At 34.4% G+C, this 18,379-nt stretch overlaps 1 protein-coding gene across 7 annotated transcripts in view; it reads right to left on the reverse strand.

Moving 5' to 3' along the window:
* TOGARAM1 (TOG array regulator of axonemal microtubules 1) overlaps positions 1-18,379 on the reverse strand; it is an 80,153-nt gene that overhangs the window by 34,583 nt on the left and 27,191 nt on the right. For 5 of the 7 annotated variants that reach the window (XR_012329996.1, XM_033851178.2, XM_019923968.3 and 2 more), the window contains 4 exons: positions 17,642-17,904; positions 15,435-15,667; positions 12,530-12,630; positions 8,710-8,862 (listed from right to left, as the gene is read on the reverse strand). Coding sequence is in view for 6 of the 7 variants with exons in the window: in XM_033851178.2 (XP_033707069.1) it covers positions 8,710-8,862; positions 12,530-12,630; positions 15,435-15,667; positions 17,642-17,904 (750 nt within the window). In the remaining variant the exon portion in view is untranslated. The remainder of the gene's footprint in view (positions 1-8,709; positions 8,863-12,529; positions 12,631-15,434; positions 15,668-17,641; positions 17,905-18,379) is intronic. The other 2 variants (XM_073800521.1, XM_073800522.1) reach the window with 1 other exon arrangement.

The raw sequence follows: 18,379 nt of genomic DNA on the forward strand, positions 1-18,379 counted from the left end.
TTCTTAATGTCTTTGTCTGGTTTTGGTATCAGGGTGACAGTGGCTTCATAGAATGAATTAGGGAGTGTTCCCTCCTCTTCAATCTTTTGGAATAGTTTGAGAAGGATAGGTGTAAGGTCTTGTATGTTTGGTAGAATTTCCCAGTGAAGCTGTCTGGTCTGAGATTTTTGCTTGCAGAGAGCTTTTTAAATTACAGATTCTATTTCACTTCTAGTGATCAGTCTGTTCAAAATATGTTTCTTCCTGACTAAATTTTGGCAGGCTGTATATTTCTAAAAATTTGTCCAATTTGTTGGCATATAACTCTTCATAGTATTCTCATGAGTTTTTGTATTTCTGTGGTATCAGTTGTTATTTCTCTTTACCTTCTTATGTTTTTTCGGGGTCCTCTCTCTTTTCTTCTTGGTGAGCCTGGCTAGAGGTTTGTCAATTTTGTTTATCTTAAAAACAAACAAACAAAAAAAACAGCTCTTGGTTTTATTGATCTTTTTATTTTTTTGATCTCTATTTATTTCCTCTCTGATATTTATTTATTTCCTTCCTTCTGCTGGCTTTGGGTTTTGTTTGTCCTTCTTCTTCTAGTTCTTTTAGGTGGTAGGTTAGGTTATTTGAGATTTTTCTTGTTTCTTGAGGAATGTCTGTATCGCTATAAACTTCCCTCTTAGAAATGCTTTTGCTACAACCCATAGATTTTGTAAAGTTGTATTTTCATTGTCACTTGTCTTGAGGTATTTTCTGATTTCCTCCTTGGTTTCATCGTTTACCCACTGGTTTTTTACTTCCATGTTGCTTAGTATCCATGTGATGGGTTTTTTTCTTTCTGTGGCTGATTTCTACAGTTTCATACCATTGTGGTTAGAAAAGATGCTTGAAATAATTTCTATCCTCCTAAATTTGTTGAGGCTTGTTTGGTGACCTAGTATGTCATCTATTGCAGAGAATGTTCCATGGGCACTTGAAAAGAATGTGTATTCTGGGTTTTATCAATGTAGTGTTCTATAGATATCAATTAAGTCCAACTGGTCTATTGCATCACTTAGGATCTCTGTTCCCTTATTGACTTTCTGTCTGGAAATCTGTCCATTGATCTCAGTGGGGTGTTAAAGTCTCCTAGTATTATTGTATTCCTGTCAGTTTCTCTCTTCATGTCTGTTAGTATTTGTTTTATATAGTGTATTTAGGTGCTCCTATACTGAGTACATATATGTTAATGAGAGTAATATCCTCTTCTTGTATTGATCCTTTTATCATGATATAATGTCCTTCTTTGTCTTTCTTTATGAACTTTGTTTTAAAGTCTATTTTGTCTTTAGAAAATGGACTTGAGGACATGGGGTGGGAGGGCAAACCTGGGGTGAAGTGAGAATAGCATCGACATACATACACTACTGAATGTAAAATAGTTGGCTGGTGGGAAGCAGCAGCATAGCACAGGGAGATGAGCTCGGTGTTATGCGATGATCTAGAGGGGTGGGTTAGGGAGGATGGGAGGGAGGCTCATGAGGGAGGGGATATGGGGACATGTGTATGCATATGGCTGATTTGCTTTGTTGTGCAACAAAAACTAACACAGTATTGTGAAGCAATTATACTCCAACAAAGATTTATTAAAAAAGAAAAAGTCTATTGTGTCTGATATGAGTATTGCTACTCCCACTTTCTTGTTATTTCCATCTGCATAAAATATCATTTTCCATCCCCTCACTTTCAATCTTTATGTGTTCTTTGCTCTAACGTGAGTCTCTTGTAGGCAGCATATTGTAGGTTCTTGTGTTTTTATCCAATCTGCCATTCAGTGTCTTTTTTGCGGTACGCAGGCCTCTCACTGTTGTGGCCTCTCCTGTTGCGGAGCACAGGCTCCGGACGCGCAGGCTCAGCAGCCATGGCTCACAGGCCCAGCCGCTCCGCGGCATGCGGGATCTTCCCGGACTGGTGAACGAACCCGTGTCCCCTGAATCGGCAGGCGGACTCTCAACCACTGTGCCACCAGGGAAGCCCCCATTCAGTGTCTTTTGATTGGAGTATTTAGTCCATTGATATTTAAAGTGATTATTAATAGGTATGTACTTATTGCCATTTTAAACCTTGTTTCCCAGTTGATTCTGTAGTTCTTCTTTGTTCATTTCTTCCTTTTGTTTTCCCTTTTGTAGTTTGATGATTGTGTATTATGTTGGAGTTCCTTTCTTTTTGGTTTTTGTGAATCTATGTATGTTTTTGATTTGTGTGATAAACTTGCTGGGTAGAGTATTCTAGGTTGTAGGTTTTTCCCTTTCAGGACTTTGAATATATCATGCCACTCCCTTGTGGACTGCAAAGTTTCTGCAGAGAAATTAGCTGATAGCCTTATGGAGGTTCCCTTGTAACTGACTCTTTGACTCTTTGTTTTTCTCTTGCTGTCTTTAGAATCCTCTCCTTAACTTTTTCCATGTTAATTATATGTCTTGGTGTGGGTGTTTGGGTTCATCTTGTTTGGGACCCTCTGTGTTTCCTGTACCTGGATATCTGTTTCCTTCTCTATGTTTGAGAATTTCTCAGCCTCTTCAGCAAGTGGTGTTGGAAAAGCTGGACAGCTACATGTAAATTAATGAAATTAGAACACTACCTCACACCATATTCAAAAATAAACCCATAAAGACCTAAACGTAAGACATGACACCATAAAACTTCTAGAACAGTACACAGGCAAAACATTCTCAAACATAAATTGTACTAATGTTTTCTTAGATCAGTCTCCCAAGGCAAAAGAAATAAAAGCAAAAATAAACAAATGGGACCTAATCAAACTTAAAAGCTTTTGCATAGCAAAGGAAACCATAAACAAGATGAAAAGACAGCCTAGGGAATCAGAGGAAATATTTGCAATTGATGTGACCAACAAGGGTTAATATCCAAAATATACAAATAGCTCATAAAATTCAGTATCAGAAAAACAAACTCAAAAAATGGGCAGAAGACCTAAACAGACATGTCTCCAAAGTAGACGTACAGATGGCCAATGGGCACATGAAAAGATGCTCAATATTGCTAAGTATTAGAGAAATGCAAATCAAAATCACAACGAGGTACCGGTCAAAATGGCTACTATCAAAAAGTCTACAAGTAATAAATACTGGAGAGGAGGTGGAGAAAAGAGAACACTTGTACATTGTTGGTGGGACTGTAAATTGGTGCAACCATTATGGAAAACACTATTACATGATCCAGCAATTCCGCTCCTGGGTATATATCCAGAAAAAAATGAAAACACTACTTTGAAAACATACATGCACCCTAATGTTCACAGCAGCACTATTTACAATAGTCAAGACATGGAAAAAACACAAGTGCCCATCAACAGATGACTGGTTTAAGAAGATGTGATGTATATGTATATATTATATATATATATGTATACATACATACATATATACACATACACAATGGAATATTACTCAGCCATAAAAAAGAATGAAATATTGCCATTTGCAGCAACATGGATTGATCCAGAGAATATCATACTAAGTAAGTCAGAAAGAGAAAAACAAATATTATATGCTATCACTATATGTGGAATATAAAAAATAATATAAATGAATCCATATACAAATCAGAAACAGACTCACAGACATAGAAAACAAACTTCTGGTTACCAAATAGAAATGGGAGGGAAGGGAGGAATAAACTAGGAGTATGGGATTAACATACACACACTACTATACATAAAATAGATAAGCAACAAGGATTTACTTTATAGCACAGGGAACTATATTCAATATCTTGTAATAACCTATAATGGAAAATAATCTGAAAAATATATATATAATTGAATCACTTTGCTATATATGTAAAACTAATACAATATTGTAAATCAACTATATTTCAATTAAAAAAAGAAACCTAGTTCAGACTAGGCACTAGAGAGAAAAGAAACCTTGAAACACTTAAGGAGTTTATACATGCCAAGGTTAAGAGTGGGAAAGATGGCACTTCCCTGGTGGTGCAGTGGTTAAGAATCCTCCTGCCAATGCAGGGGCCATGGGTTTGAGCCCTGGTCCAGGAAGATCCCACATGCCACAGAGCAACTAAGCCCGTGTGCCACAACTATGGAGGCTGTGCTCTAGAGTCTGCGAGCCACAGCTACTGAGCCCACGTGCCACGATTACTGAAGCCTGCATGCCTAGAGCTCATGCTCTGCAACAAGAGAAGCCACTGCAATGAGAAGCCCATGCACCGCAACGAAGAGTAGTCCCCACTTGCCACAACTAGAGAAAGCCCAAGCGCAACAATGTAGACCTGACACAGCCAAAAAAAGAGAGTGGAAAAGATATACAAGAAAATAATCACCACATGATAATCAACCAACAAAAGGATAACTTGGAAGGAAAGCGTCTAACCCCCAGGAACAGATCAAGTCAATTTTACAGCAATCTGTACTTTCCTAGGTTAACTTCTAGCTCAGTTTGTGATTATTTAATTATCCTCTCTCCTACTAGACTGTAAGCTCTATGGGAATAGCATCTATGTCTAATTTTGATTATCATTCTTTTCCAGAGACCGTTAGTACAGTGCTTGGCACATAGTAGGTGCTCAATAAATGTTAGATGAATGTTATAAGGCAGAAAAAATGGAAAGCAAAATATAATTAATTCAGGGTCAACTGACAGAAACATCAGGTAGCCCCAAAAAGTGTTTGGTGACAAAGAGAAACAAATCTCAGTAAATGGAACAATTTGCTCCACAATAGTTCACAAACATAAAATCTATACATAAACTATTAAGAGATGATTGATAATTAGACAAATCTCATGAGGAAACACATAAAAAACATATTTAAGTAGCTTAATTTCATTTATAAGAGAGGCTGACATAACACCATTTTTGGTTGTTTTTATTTTTACCTTAACAAAACAAAGCTTTTTTTTTCAATCATATAATATTCGTTCTTGAAACAGGGGAGAGGTTCTGCTCCATATAATCCTTACTCAAGGACCAGGGTTCATCACCTAGAACGTCAGAATCATAGTGGCAGGAGGAAGATGGAAAAAGAGAATCATGAACCTGTTCTAAAGCCCTTCTACCCACATGTCACTTCTGATTACGTTTCATTGGTTAAAGAAACTCATGTGATCATCTAACTGCAAAGGGTCAGAGAAGTGTATTCCTGCTGATTAGCCAAAAGGAGAACTGGAAATAATTAATGAGCAGCGATCATAACATCATTTTTAATGTTACTTTTACTTTTTACCCTACAGTTTCTTCTAAGCAAAGAATTACTGAAAGAAATATTGCTCAAATCTCAATTCTAACATATAAAGAAAAAATATGCTTAAAAGATTTTTTGCATATGAACTATCCTTATATAATCTTTTTTTGTTGTTATTTCTGTCCCATTCATTCAAACAGAGAAAGAGAAAATATTAACTCATGGAATCTAGTTTGCTAACACTCCAAGCATCCATCTTAATCACTTTCTCAAATCATTAATTGGGGCTCCAGGTTAATATGCTAGAAAATGGGCAGGTTCAAAGGGACAACCAGCAGAGAAAAGGAAGAGGTGGTTCTGAGAGCTAATCCTAAAGAAGTCTGAAGTTTCTTGTAAAAGGAATCCATTCACATTTGCCACTCATTGCCAATATTTCTTTTGGAAGTTTTTTTTATTCCTTTTAGCACTGCACTCAGTATTTACTTTAACCTGATTATTTGAGGATGCAAGTTTTGTCTGATTGTGCCCAAGGCCACACTATTAGCTTTGGTTGGCTCATCACCACTCCATTCATTTAACATGTGGCATGAACACCATTATATACAAAGCATAATAGGGATATAAAGATGACAGTATCTTAACTTTATCTTATACTACTCCAGACCAGAAACATGGGGAAAGCTTCCTAAAGAAATGGCTTTTAGCCATATTCAAAAAACAGACATGATCTGGACACATTAAGATTAGGAAAGGGCATCAATGAAGACTGTACATACAAACCAAGAAAACTTCTAGTATTAAGAATTCTAGAGCATTGGGCATGAAAAGAAGTATAGTGAGAGGTAATTCAAGAAAGGTAAGCTGAGGCAAGATTATTAAGGGTCTTAAAAATTATGCTACAGAGTAGGAAATTTATTCTGTGAAAACCACTCAAGGCTTTGAGTATGGAAGAGATGATGACTGTACCTTAGAAAGATAATTCTGCAAGAGTATGTAGCCTTAATTTAAAAGAACTGAAAATAAGTGATAAAATGTCTTATCACAAGGCTACTGTAATTATCCAGGGAAGAAGTAATGAAAGCCCAAATTAAACTGAAAAGAATTGGTAAGATTGGTCACTGCCTGAACTTGGAGGATAAGGAGAAGTAGAAAAGATGACTGTAAAGTTTTAAGTCTCCGTAACTGGGAAAATGGTAATGCTGCTAATAAAAATAGATAAAAAAGGAGGAGGAGCAGGTCCAGAAAGGAAGGTAAGTTTGGTCTTGAACATATTTATTCTTGTTGGCCAGATAGACCTAGTATATGTTTGGTTTAGAGTTGGAAGTGTGAGTGTGAAGTAATTTTCTGGAATAGAATTAACTATTGATCAAAGATACAAATATTTTTATGAGTCTGTTGTCCAAAACAAAAAAAGCCACTGGCAGTAAATGAACATATTCAGCAATTATTTAAAAACAATTAAATTATATTACCTTTAGGAAGAAAAGTATTTTTACATTTGATTTTTTTATATAAGAAATAAAATATGTAAGTAAATATGAAAAAACCCTGTCATTCTCTTTTGTAAAAACAATGGACAAATGATCTCTCCTAAAAAGAACAGATACTATGAATTATATTAAGGATTAAATTTTAAGAAATTTACCAAAAAAACAAAAACAACAACAACAAAACACAAAAGGTTTCTCATCAAGTTCCCTCTTACTGAATTTGTGTTAGCTCCACAAAAAATATACATGTCTAAAATGCCTGATTACCTGCACATGTATGACTTAAGGTGACCAGAAACAAGAGAAGTTGACCTTATGATAACCAAGATTGCTACACACAAAAAAATGACAGCTCCTTACCTTTACTGATAGGTCACAATGCTTAAATACAGGTGACTTCTATTTACTCTATTGAAATATTTATACCCTTCAAAATCACGCCCTCTTTGTTTTTTGACCCACCTCCTAGAATAACAAAACTAAAAGCAAAAATAAACAAATGGGACCTAATGAAACTTAAAATTAAAAGCTTTTGCACAGCAAAGAAAACCATAAACGAGACGAAAAGACAACCCTCAGAAGGGGAGAAAATATTTGCAAATGAAGCAACTGACAATGGATTAATCTCAAAAAATATACAAAGAGCTCATGCAGCTCAATATCAAAAAAACAATAAATGCTGGAGAAGGTGTGGAGAAAAGGGAACCCCTTGCACTGTTGGTGGGAATGTAAATTGATACAGCCACAATGGAGAACAGTATGGAGGTTCCTTAAAAAGCTAAAAATAGAGCTACCATATGATCCAGCAATCTCACTCCTGGACATATATCTGGAGAAAACTATAACTCGAAAAGACACATGCACCCCAATGTTCACTGCAGCATTATTTACAATAGCCAGGACATGGAAGCAACCTAAATATCCATTGACAGACGAATAGATAAAGAAGATGCGGTATATATATACAATGGAATATACTCAGCCATAAAAAAGGAACGAAATTGAGTTATCTGCAGTGAGGTGGATGGACCTAGAGTCTGTCATACAGAGTGAAGTAAGTCAGAAAGAGAAAAACAAATACCATATATTAATGCATATATGTGGAATCTAGAAAAATGGTACATATTAACCTATTTGCAAGGCAGGAATAGACACACAGACGTACAGAATGGACGTGTGAACATGCGGGAGGGAGGAAGGGGTGGTGGGATGAATTGGGAGATTGGGATTGACATATATACACTACCATGTGTAAAACAGATAGCTAGTGGGAACCTGCTGTATAACACAGGGAGCTCAGCTTGGTGCTCTGTGGCGACCTAGATGGGTGGGAGGGAGGTCCAAGAGGAAGGGGATATATGTATACATACAGCTGATTCACTTCATTGTACAGCAGAAACTAACACAACATTGTAAAGCAACTATACCCCAATAGTAAAAAACAACAACAACAACAAAACAAAATCACTTCCTCTTTACCCTGAGGAAAAAAATTTAAATGCAGCTGAAATAGGATCTCTGAAAAAAACAGAGCAGTCACAGAAGTGCTGCTTGCTACTAAGTTTAAAAAAAAAAAAGGAATGTAAATTATTAACAATGGTTAGTGATAACAAGGAAGCTTCCCAGGTTCTACCACAGGGAAATTATATTCCTGTTTCCACAGTTTTACTCCATAGTTACAACCTAAGTAGGCACCTAGGAGTCTTTTGTTCACATGATTTCTCCGTTGCATTTTAATGGTAAAATGTCTGTATGTGTGTGTATGCGTGTGTGTATCCTGGGGCTAAAGGTCAGCAGGGAAACCCTAGTTTTAACCTCTTGGGTAACAGCTTCCCTGCATTGGCTCCTCAGACAAAACCATAAATTAATATGTGAACCTATGTGTTCTCCTATTTGGCAAAATTATTCAAACAACAACACAGCAGCAGAAGGGTAAGAAGAAAAATCTCAAAACTGAGACCTCAGTTAGTTTTTCTTTATTGGCATGCTTACAGAGAGACACTGAATCTTAAAAATGAACTTATGAAATTTACTAACCTTTTGTATGCTTATAATGTCTTGGGTGTTCCTTATTTTGTATTTTTAAAACACTAGGTGAAATGTCATGTGGCCTATCATCTTCAAAATCACCACATCCAAACCCATAGTTCACACGTTGACCAATTATGCTTACATTGGATGTTGTAATCCCTATAAAATAAATAAAATACATAAAAATATTTATTTGAATGATGTAATACCATAGGTACATATCTCTCCTCTAAATCTATCTTGGCTTCTAAACCTTTAAAAAGGTTCAATAACATAATATTAAAAATTATAACATTACAGTAATTTTTTAAAGTTTTATCTTATTTAAAATTTTTATAATACTTTTTACCTTACTAGCAGATCAGAATATTTATTATAAGCCATACTATCACATTTTATAAAAGAGGCTTTAAAATTACAATGAAATACAAAATTCAATGTTTGAAAGAGATAATCAAATATATATATTTTAAAAACATGACAGGCATTTAATGTTTAAATGACACTTTACAGCAAAACAGAATTTTTTTAAATCTAGAATTTTTTTTTTTTTTTTTTTTTTAAATCTAGAATTTTTAAACTGCTTCCTGAGAGAGGCCTATATTCTCCATTTCTCTCTTTTCTCCCACTCTCATGGTCTGGATTGTGAGGCAATAAACTATATAGGAAAGGAGCTCAGAATCTGGAATTATGCTTCCTGGCTTTAAATCATAGCACTGCCACTTAAATTGCTGACAGAAGCTGGTCAAGACACTTAAGCTTATTTGTAAAATGGGGATAATAGTAGTAGCTCTTCCAGAACCTCTGTGAGGATTGAATGAAGAAAATGTAAAGGGGTTATTAGTACAGGGACTAGTGTACCATAAATATACAAATGTTATATTCCTAGTTAAAAACAAATCAAACCCTAATGTAGGCCTCCTTTTAATAAATATCTAAAATTTTAATCTACATTTGAATGTTTAAACTGAACACCCTATACTAATACTTTGCAGCTGTTAAAACCACAAAACTACTAAATGGAAAATCCTAGGCAATATATATTTAAGTCACCATCCATTTTTATGTATAGCTGCCATGTAAACCATTAAGTAAAAACAATAAAATATAATGTTTTTAATACTGTTGAGGGTATTTTAATAAAAACAGGACAGCAGGGAGAGGAGGTGGCTGGTGGCCGCTGGGCTAGAGAGTACTGCAGAGTATAGGGCACTAAGTCAGATTCATTGAGAAAGATTTAAAAAATATCTGCTATTAAATGATAGAGACCTTCTGGGTGTAACATGGATATCTTTCTAAATTCTTCTTAATTTTGATAATTAATTCATAAAGTAAGCCTCATAAAGATATTGGCTTTGGATGGAAATGCTTTCTACTAATAGTTGATACTAACGTAAAGCTACAGGAAAAAAGTTTGCTAAAACAACATTCAGGAAATTCAGCACAATGTGCTATAGTAGGTAGTAGTGGAATCTATGTGGAAATCTGGAAATGCTGATGTGAAGACAGAATGAATTTATAATTTTTACGTAATTATATTTAGGTAGTCCTTATTCTGAGCATTACCATTTTTATGTTTCACCAATTAAACAATAAACTTGTAGAAATCACTTGCTTACTGAAAACAAAACAAACCCTATCCCAAAGAAACAAAAAATGTAAACCCAAATTTATAAAATCCTAAACCATGAGCAACTTAACATTTTGGAAGCATATTAAATTTAACCAAGAATATCTTACAGTAAATACAATAATAGTGTTTCTAAAACTTGATCCTAGAAATACCTAACTTATTTGTTAAAAATGCAGATTTCTAACTCTGAAGATTGATTCAGTAGGTATAAGGTGAGGCCCCAAAACCTGTATGTTATATGCATTCCTAGTGATTCCTAGGATTAGGCAAGTTTGAGAAACACTGACTATTAAACAAGTTTGGGAAACATTGAACATCGCATACAGAAGCGTGTATTACTGTAAGACCTATCACTCCACTAAAATTTAAATGACTCACAAGGTCATACAACTAGGGTCAGAGGGAAACTCAAATCTCGGTTTTCTAAATCTACCCTTCTCTAATTCCAAGAATATTCTTCCAAAAGAGGGTTCCATTTTTATAAACTAGATATAACCTGGCAACAAAGTGTCTCTTCAAACTTATATAATTATTTGTAAAGTAATAAATAATTTATTAGGATAATCAGCCTTAAAAAAGAATTAAAGAATAAGTTTATGTATTATATTTCTTTGGGTCTTCCCTTTTAGGAGAACAAATACTTACCAAGTGCCCACTATGTACTAGGTGCTTTATATATGTTATATACTTAGATCTTCACTACCCTTCTCAAGGTTTACATCATCAGATGAGGGAACTAGTTTCAAAGCAATTAACTTTCACAGAGCAAGAATATGATTATTAAAATATCAAACTGGGATTCCAGCTAGAGTCTTTCAGACTCCAAAGCACATATACATTGCCTTCCTGTGCCTAGTAGAATAACTATCTCTTAGTCTAACACACAAGCTTTGTGGAAGCCAGTATACCAGACACACATAGCTGAGTTGGGCTTTTATAATTATGACAGGCACTTGTTGGCAATCAGGGGTAAATAATCTCTGGGGATCAAGAATCTGAGAGTCCAAAAAAGTAAAACACTTTTTACTTATATAGTGCAATACCACTATAAAAATGTCAGTGCAAAATGTAATGATATTACAAAAGAGGTAATATCAATTTTATTTGTGAATTGGGAAGGCCTCCCAGAGAAAGCAACTGAGTTGTTTTCACAGCTGAATGGGGTGTGGTGTGGATTTGAGTTCATCCAGAAGAAACAGTACGTGCAACTGCAAAGAGATAGAAATGGTACTGAAGGTGGTTTGATTTAAATGGATCACAACATACAAAGCAGGAAATGAAAATGAAGCTGGAGATGTCTGCACGGCTCTGATCAAAGAAGACTGCTCTGAATAAATTTAGGCTAGGCAATATAGTCAGTTTTGCATTATGGGAAAGGGATTGTAAGTGGACGAGACTGAAGCTGGAGAGAAATGTTAGGCGGCTAAGTAAAAAATGAGTAAGAGTGATAGTGGGAATTACAAAGAGATGAAATTAAGATATATTTAGGAGGAAGAAATTTAAAATCTTAGCAAACAGTTAGATACACACACAGTTTTCTAAGAAAGTAATTATAAGGTAAACTTTAAGGTTGTTAGGACTTTCACACTGAGATCATGCGAAAATAAATATCATATCCCAACTTGCTACAATTAATTCATAATTCAATAGTTTTACAAATCATAAAGAAGAACATACAGTTCCCATCCTAAATTGATCAGAATTCAAATATTTTTCTAATTTATTACTAATACCTGAATCTATTTTCTAAGAACTGCTGTTATAAATTAGTGATTTCCAGGTTAGTTTACAAAATGCTTAACACAAGATATTTACACTAGCTAAATATTATTTTTAAAAGAAATTGTCTTTTGTGGCCCCCGGTGGTTTCTAAACTATTCTGCACCTAGAGAGTTCTCAAAAACTTTGATGGCCAGGTCACATTTTGTATCAATTAAATCAAAATGTCCTGGTGTAGGAGCCAGACCGGGTAACTTATGGGTTTAAAGGGGTATCAATTATTCAGGTAAGTATTTTTTCTTCCAAGAATAGTAAGTATTCTTGCCAAAATGGCCTTTTAAGGAGTTAAGAAGATGGTTAGTCTTAATTAGTAATTACAAAAATTCTAAATCTAAAATACATTTGCCATCATTTTTTAATCATTTAAAAATCATACTTTCTATAAAACATATTTATAAAACAGTCATAGAATACCTGCACTGGGGCTTTGTTCAGCTACCTGAGAGTTCTTATTCTTTGCAGAAGAAAGTTTTGTTAGACAAGGTTTTGATCCAAATGTTGGAAATATGTCTGACCTACAATGAAACAAAGTAATTTCAATAAACATTGAAGATCTAGAGCTATTCAGCATTCTTATATCAAACATTCTCTATACTTTTATTAACTCACTAAACTTTGATAGTGAGGCAGCAACAAGTATGATAAACTATGGCTAAGAATATTTCTTATTGGTATTCCTATTTCACCTTTTGAACTTCCAACCTTTCCAACATATGGTCAATCCTTAATTATTCATGAGAGGATTACCAAAGGAAATGAAGACACTACAATTTGTGCTGTTTAATCTTCCTTTGGGTAAGGGGAAAAAAAAAAAAACCTGACCCAAAGACCGTCCATTCCAGAACTAAGCCAAATGATTCTAATCATCTAGTATGTTATCTACCTTCATATATAATATAAAAATAGGGACTTAATAATATTATAAGAGATCAGCAACAAGTGAGTTTTAGCAAATGCCGCTTTCTTCATGGACTATTTTTTGCTATACTTTCTTGACTTTATAAAGGCCTACAGGCCTTATTTCACAAAGAAAGTAAACTGAAGAATATTAAGTCTGTACATAAAGGGAACTGTTTAAAATCAGTAAGAGCTAAAATGCCAATAAGTCAGTGATGGATATTATCAAGAAGAGATTTTACAAAGGAGTACAATTCTTAGTAGTTGGGTAGGCATATTTGTTAATTGACCTAGTGAGAAATCAATGTTAAATATTTTAAAAGAGTAATTTCTCTAGACTAGATGACTGTCAATTTACATTTATATTGAGTGTATTTGACTTAGATGAAAGAAAATACTTCAGTCTCTAGAAAAGTGGTTCTCAATAATTTTTCCTTCCCAATCCACGTAAGCATGAAAGCCCTGCAGAAGTAGTAGTGACTTTCTTTGGACATGATTCTTAAGGCAGGATGTAAGCTGGTTGAGAATAACTGCTCTTAAACTAATAAAATAAAATGTGGAAATAGTAAATTCATTAAAGATAATTCAGTCCATAAATGAGGGTATACTGAACTCCTTTCTCACGGAGTTTAATATCTGAAGAGAATAACTCTATGAAACAATATTGCGAATAGTGAATTCTAAATGTTATATCAACAATATAAAATGAACTTTTCTTCCCAATTGCATTCCAGATTACTTACAGAACCTTGAAACTGTAAGAGTATGTAACATAGAATTTCACATTCATGTAAGATAAAGGAAAAACTTTAGGTCTAAGAGATAAATGTATATATTTTAAATGTCTGGTAACTTAATGTAAACATAATTACTTCATCAGCCCACATAGCCATTCCAAATTCATTTTGTAAATATATTGCATTATTCTACACAGGTAATTACAACAAAGGAATTTCCAGTAATAAAATATTTCCAACTGCAAAATAAGCTGCTGTTTCAGCTAAAAAATGTGGGGAAGGAAATCATGGAATGAGACAAACCTCTCACAATGGGACACAAAAATTTAGTTTAATTCTATGAACTGCTGAAATAAAACGCCCTTCTACATTAATGTTCAACAGAACATCATCTCTCCTTGGATTATGTAATCTCTACCTATTAGAGGTTCTAGTTCACTTAAGTAAAAATAATTTAAATTTGATTTTAAATATTTATCTCTATATGTAAACATGGTATGGATAAAATCAAAGGAAAATGAAATTAAACAGACTGACAACACCAAAGGTTAATAAGGATGTAAAGCAACTGGAACTCTCATACATTGCTGACAGGAGTATAAAATTGCACAAGCATCTTAGAAAACAGCTTAGCACTTATTTAAAAAGTTAAATGTCCATCTACCCAAGACCTAGTAATTATACTCTTAGGTTTCTGTCTAAAATAAAGAGGAATACACCTGAAACACAACACTGCAAATCAACTATAGTCCAATATAAAATAAAAAATAAAATTTAAAAATAAAATAAAATACAATAAAGAGGGAAAGGATTCCCCAAAATTCTAGAATAGGGTCACAGAGATTTTCAGAAATCAAGGTAGGATCACTGTTTAAGATTTAAAGGTTATTGAGGGGGCTTCCCTGGTGGCGCAGTGGTTGAGAGTCCACCTGCCGATGAGGGGGACGGGTTCGTGCCCCAGTCCGGGAAGATCCCACATGCCGCGGAGCAGCTAGGCCCGTGAGCCATGGCCGCTGAGCCTGCGCGTCCGGAGCTGTGCTCCGCAGCGGGAGAGGCCACAACAGTGAGAGGCCCGCGTACCTCAAAAAAAAAGGGTTATTGAGGTAATCTGGAAAAGTTCGTCCAATTGCTATGCTGTCAGTATGGGGTGACCAGGACTCTAATTCTAGCACTGCTGCGGTAAGGAAACTCCAGAGAGGGCTGCAAAAGCTACTGCATGGAGTCCTAAACTCGCACAAGATAATGGAATAACAAAATGTAAGAAATAGTTGGGTAATGGCTGGGTGGAATTTATCCATCGATTAGAGGAAACTGGTGCTGAGTTTTAAACGAAAATCATTAAACGAAAACAGTAATATCAGCTATTGGTCAATCGTCAGAGTCAATGATACAGAAAAGAGCTAAAGGACAAGGAATATTAGAATAAATCTTAGGCATAAGAATAAGTGGGGCTTTGGGACTAGGATTTATATTAATTTAGTTGGGGTTGTGCTCTGTCTCTCCACAACCACCCCAAACCAAAGCCAACCAAGGTAATATCTGTAAATTTTGTTGTCTTTTAAATGTATTTCAACGTTTCAAAAACTAGAAAATGGTCTTAAAGTTTTTTTTTTAAATATGATATTAGAGCTTCAGACTACAAATTACAGATCAGAATTCATCTAACATATCAAAAAATAAAGTACATTATTCTCTTCCCCTGGGGAGTTGTCGACAGAGAAGAAGTCAAAGATTCTTGGCTGTAAACTCCACTTTCACTGTAAGAGCTGATGTTTGGAGAGGAAGATCGAGATGCAGAGTCCACAGTCAAGTCGAGCTTAATTGCAGAATCAGGGCTTTCAAGATCAGAAGTACTGCCACTCAGTTTTGCTCTTTTCTTAGCTGCACTATTACGAAGGGACCTAAGAGAGCTCTGCATCTAAAAAAAATTAAAACAATTAACTTTACAAAATAATTATATAAGTAAAAGTTATCCTTAAATTTCAAACTCCAATAACTATACCTAGCTAGCCACTCTTCAATCCAATACTAACAAGATGGATGTTAACATATCTGTACATAGTATAAATACAGATTTCATCACTCAGGTATTTATTTATAAACAACTTCCTAGATTATAAGTTCCTTAAGAGGAAGGATCTCAAGATATTATTCACCATGGTACTTCCAGCACTGGGTACAACGACTAATATATTGTAAAAATTCATTCATAGGTGAATCATTGAATCAGATAGTAGCACAGTTAAAGTCACAGAGGTCCATTTAACCTTAGGTCAATAGTGTGCTGATGTGGCTATTTAGAAGTTCTATGAGAAGGTCAGCAAAAAGTAATCAGCTTTCTAAATTTGAAGTTTACATCAAGCTTGCCAGTGTTAGAGTTCAGAGAATAACAGATCATTGTATGTAACTTCTGAAGACAAGTATCTATAAAAATGCAGAGGAGAAATCTTTATCACATATATATTAAGTTTGGGAATAGAGCCTTGAACAAATTAAGGAACTCAGAAATATACATAAGCTGTGTTTTGCTTATATTTTGATTATAACAATTAATAGTTGATTTGATAGTACAGCCACTTCCCTAGTAAATCCTTGGAAGGTTGAATATCTAAAAACATTAGTATCCACCTATATTTACTAATAATTATAAAAAAGAAATTACCCTTTCAATTACCCACTAAAAGGACTATTTTTAAGTTATCATAAAAGACAATATGTAGGATCAGATGAAATTTATGAGTTACACAGGAAAATGCCTCTTCTGTAAGTTTGTTTCCTGTAAATAAATTCCCTTCATAGTACCACTGGACTATAACTGGAAAAACAAAAGCAAAAAGAAAAAAACAAGAAAAGATTTTACAAGCAATTAGAAGTTGGAATGACTAATTAATTCATTAAGAACCAATTCTGATTCTTTCTAAGTTAGTTTTACACATGCTTAATGTTAAAGAAATGCTTTTTAAATGAATATGCATTAATTTTTTTTGAACAAACTATCAGTACATGATGCCTTACGTCTTAAAAACAGGCTAAAATAAGACCACAAAATATCATCACTGGGTGTTTCAGTTTACATATTTAATGTAAAACACTTTTCAACCTGACATCAGGCAAACTGAAATGATAAAAAGGAAGCATCTGTGGAAATACTGCTCTGAATCCAAAGTAACATAGCAGCCACATCCCTTCTCTGGCATAATTAATATGTAGAGTTATCATATTGGCAATACATTTTTATAGTATAAATGGAGTGATCTAGGATTCAAAGATAAAAATACAATATAATGTCAATTTCATAAACTTGCACATATGCACAAGGGACATGCTCAAGAATGTTTACTGCAGCATAGTTTGCAATAGCAAAAGACTAGAAATAAGCCAAAATCAATTATATGAGTACATTATAAATATATCAAAATACTACTATAGCAATATAAAAAGTACATAAAACACAAACTAATGGTAACAGTGGTGCCTCAGTGAAGAGGAAAGAGAAACTGGATTGGGGAGGGAACTATGTTATGTTTCATTTATTTAAAAAGTAGGAAACAAAAACGACAAATTGTTCATTTGGTAGGGGTTAGTGCATGGGTATATTGCTATATTATCTGTACTTTTAATTTGAAAAGGAATAATATATGCACAGATTACTGGAAGGAAAGACATTAGAGTGACAGTGATAAATTATTCTGGGTAGTGGAATTTGGTGTGATGAATTTTCTTCTTAATACTTCACTATAGTTTCCATGTATTCTATTGTGAACATAAAATATTTTTACAAATAAGACACCATGTTATGGGATAAAAAGTACTTGATTTTTCCTTAAATAACAACTATTATTTATAGACAATTACAAGCATTTAAAAATTACTGAAAATATTTGGTTCTAACCTCTTCTTGATCCAAATCTTTATCCCTGATATTTAATTCTGAAAGATCAATTGTAAGACTATCTTTTTCACTCTTCCAAATGTCATCTGGCTCTTTCTTTTTGGGTCCCACTGTACTTAAATCAGCTTTATCAGGCAAAAGGCTGATGCCCCGTGGTATGGGAGGTACAGGCTTGGTCCCATTTAAGCCTCGTCGGGAAGATGGTGATCTCACCAAAGCAGGTGTAAGTTGAACTGGAGAAGGTTTCTCTTGAGAATTTTCTCCTGCATGAAAAAGACATATTTTATTCTTTTTTTTTTTCAACTTCAAGTTGAAAAACAGTTATCGATAGCGTTAAAATCACAAGTGTTTAGAATTAGGTGTTTTTAAATTAAAAAGCACATTATATTTTACTAGAAATAAAGATTGCTACTTGAGATAAAAATATCAGTGTCCCCTAAAAAGTATAACAAAAATGGACCACCCAAAATCCTTTCATATCAAATATTATATACCAAGTGAATCTTTTTTTTTTTTTCGGCTGTGCCGCATGGCTTGTGACATCTTAATTCCCTGACCAAGGATTGCACCCGCGCCCTTGGCAGTGAAAGCATGGAGTCCTAACCACTGGACCGCCACGGAATTCCGTGAAATTTCTTCATACACATCATCATGATTAATACTTGTAAAGTCCGTAATAAGCTAGAAGGGTTAATTATCTGGCTTGATATAACTATGTAAGCAACACTTGAACGACTA

Source organism: Tursiops truncatus, chromosome 2 (assembly GCF_011762595.2).
Source record: "Tursiops truncatus isolate mTurTru1 chromosome 2, mTurTru1.mat.Y, whole genome shotgun sequence".
In the NCBI taxonomy this organism is placed as follows: Eukaryota; Metazoa; Chordata; class Mammalia; order Artiodactyla; family Delphinidae; genus Tursiops; species Tursiops truncatus.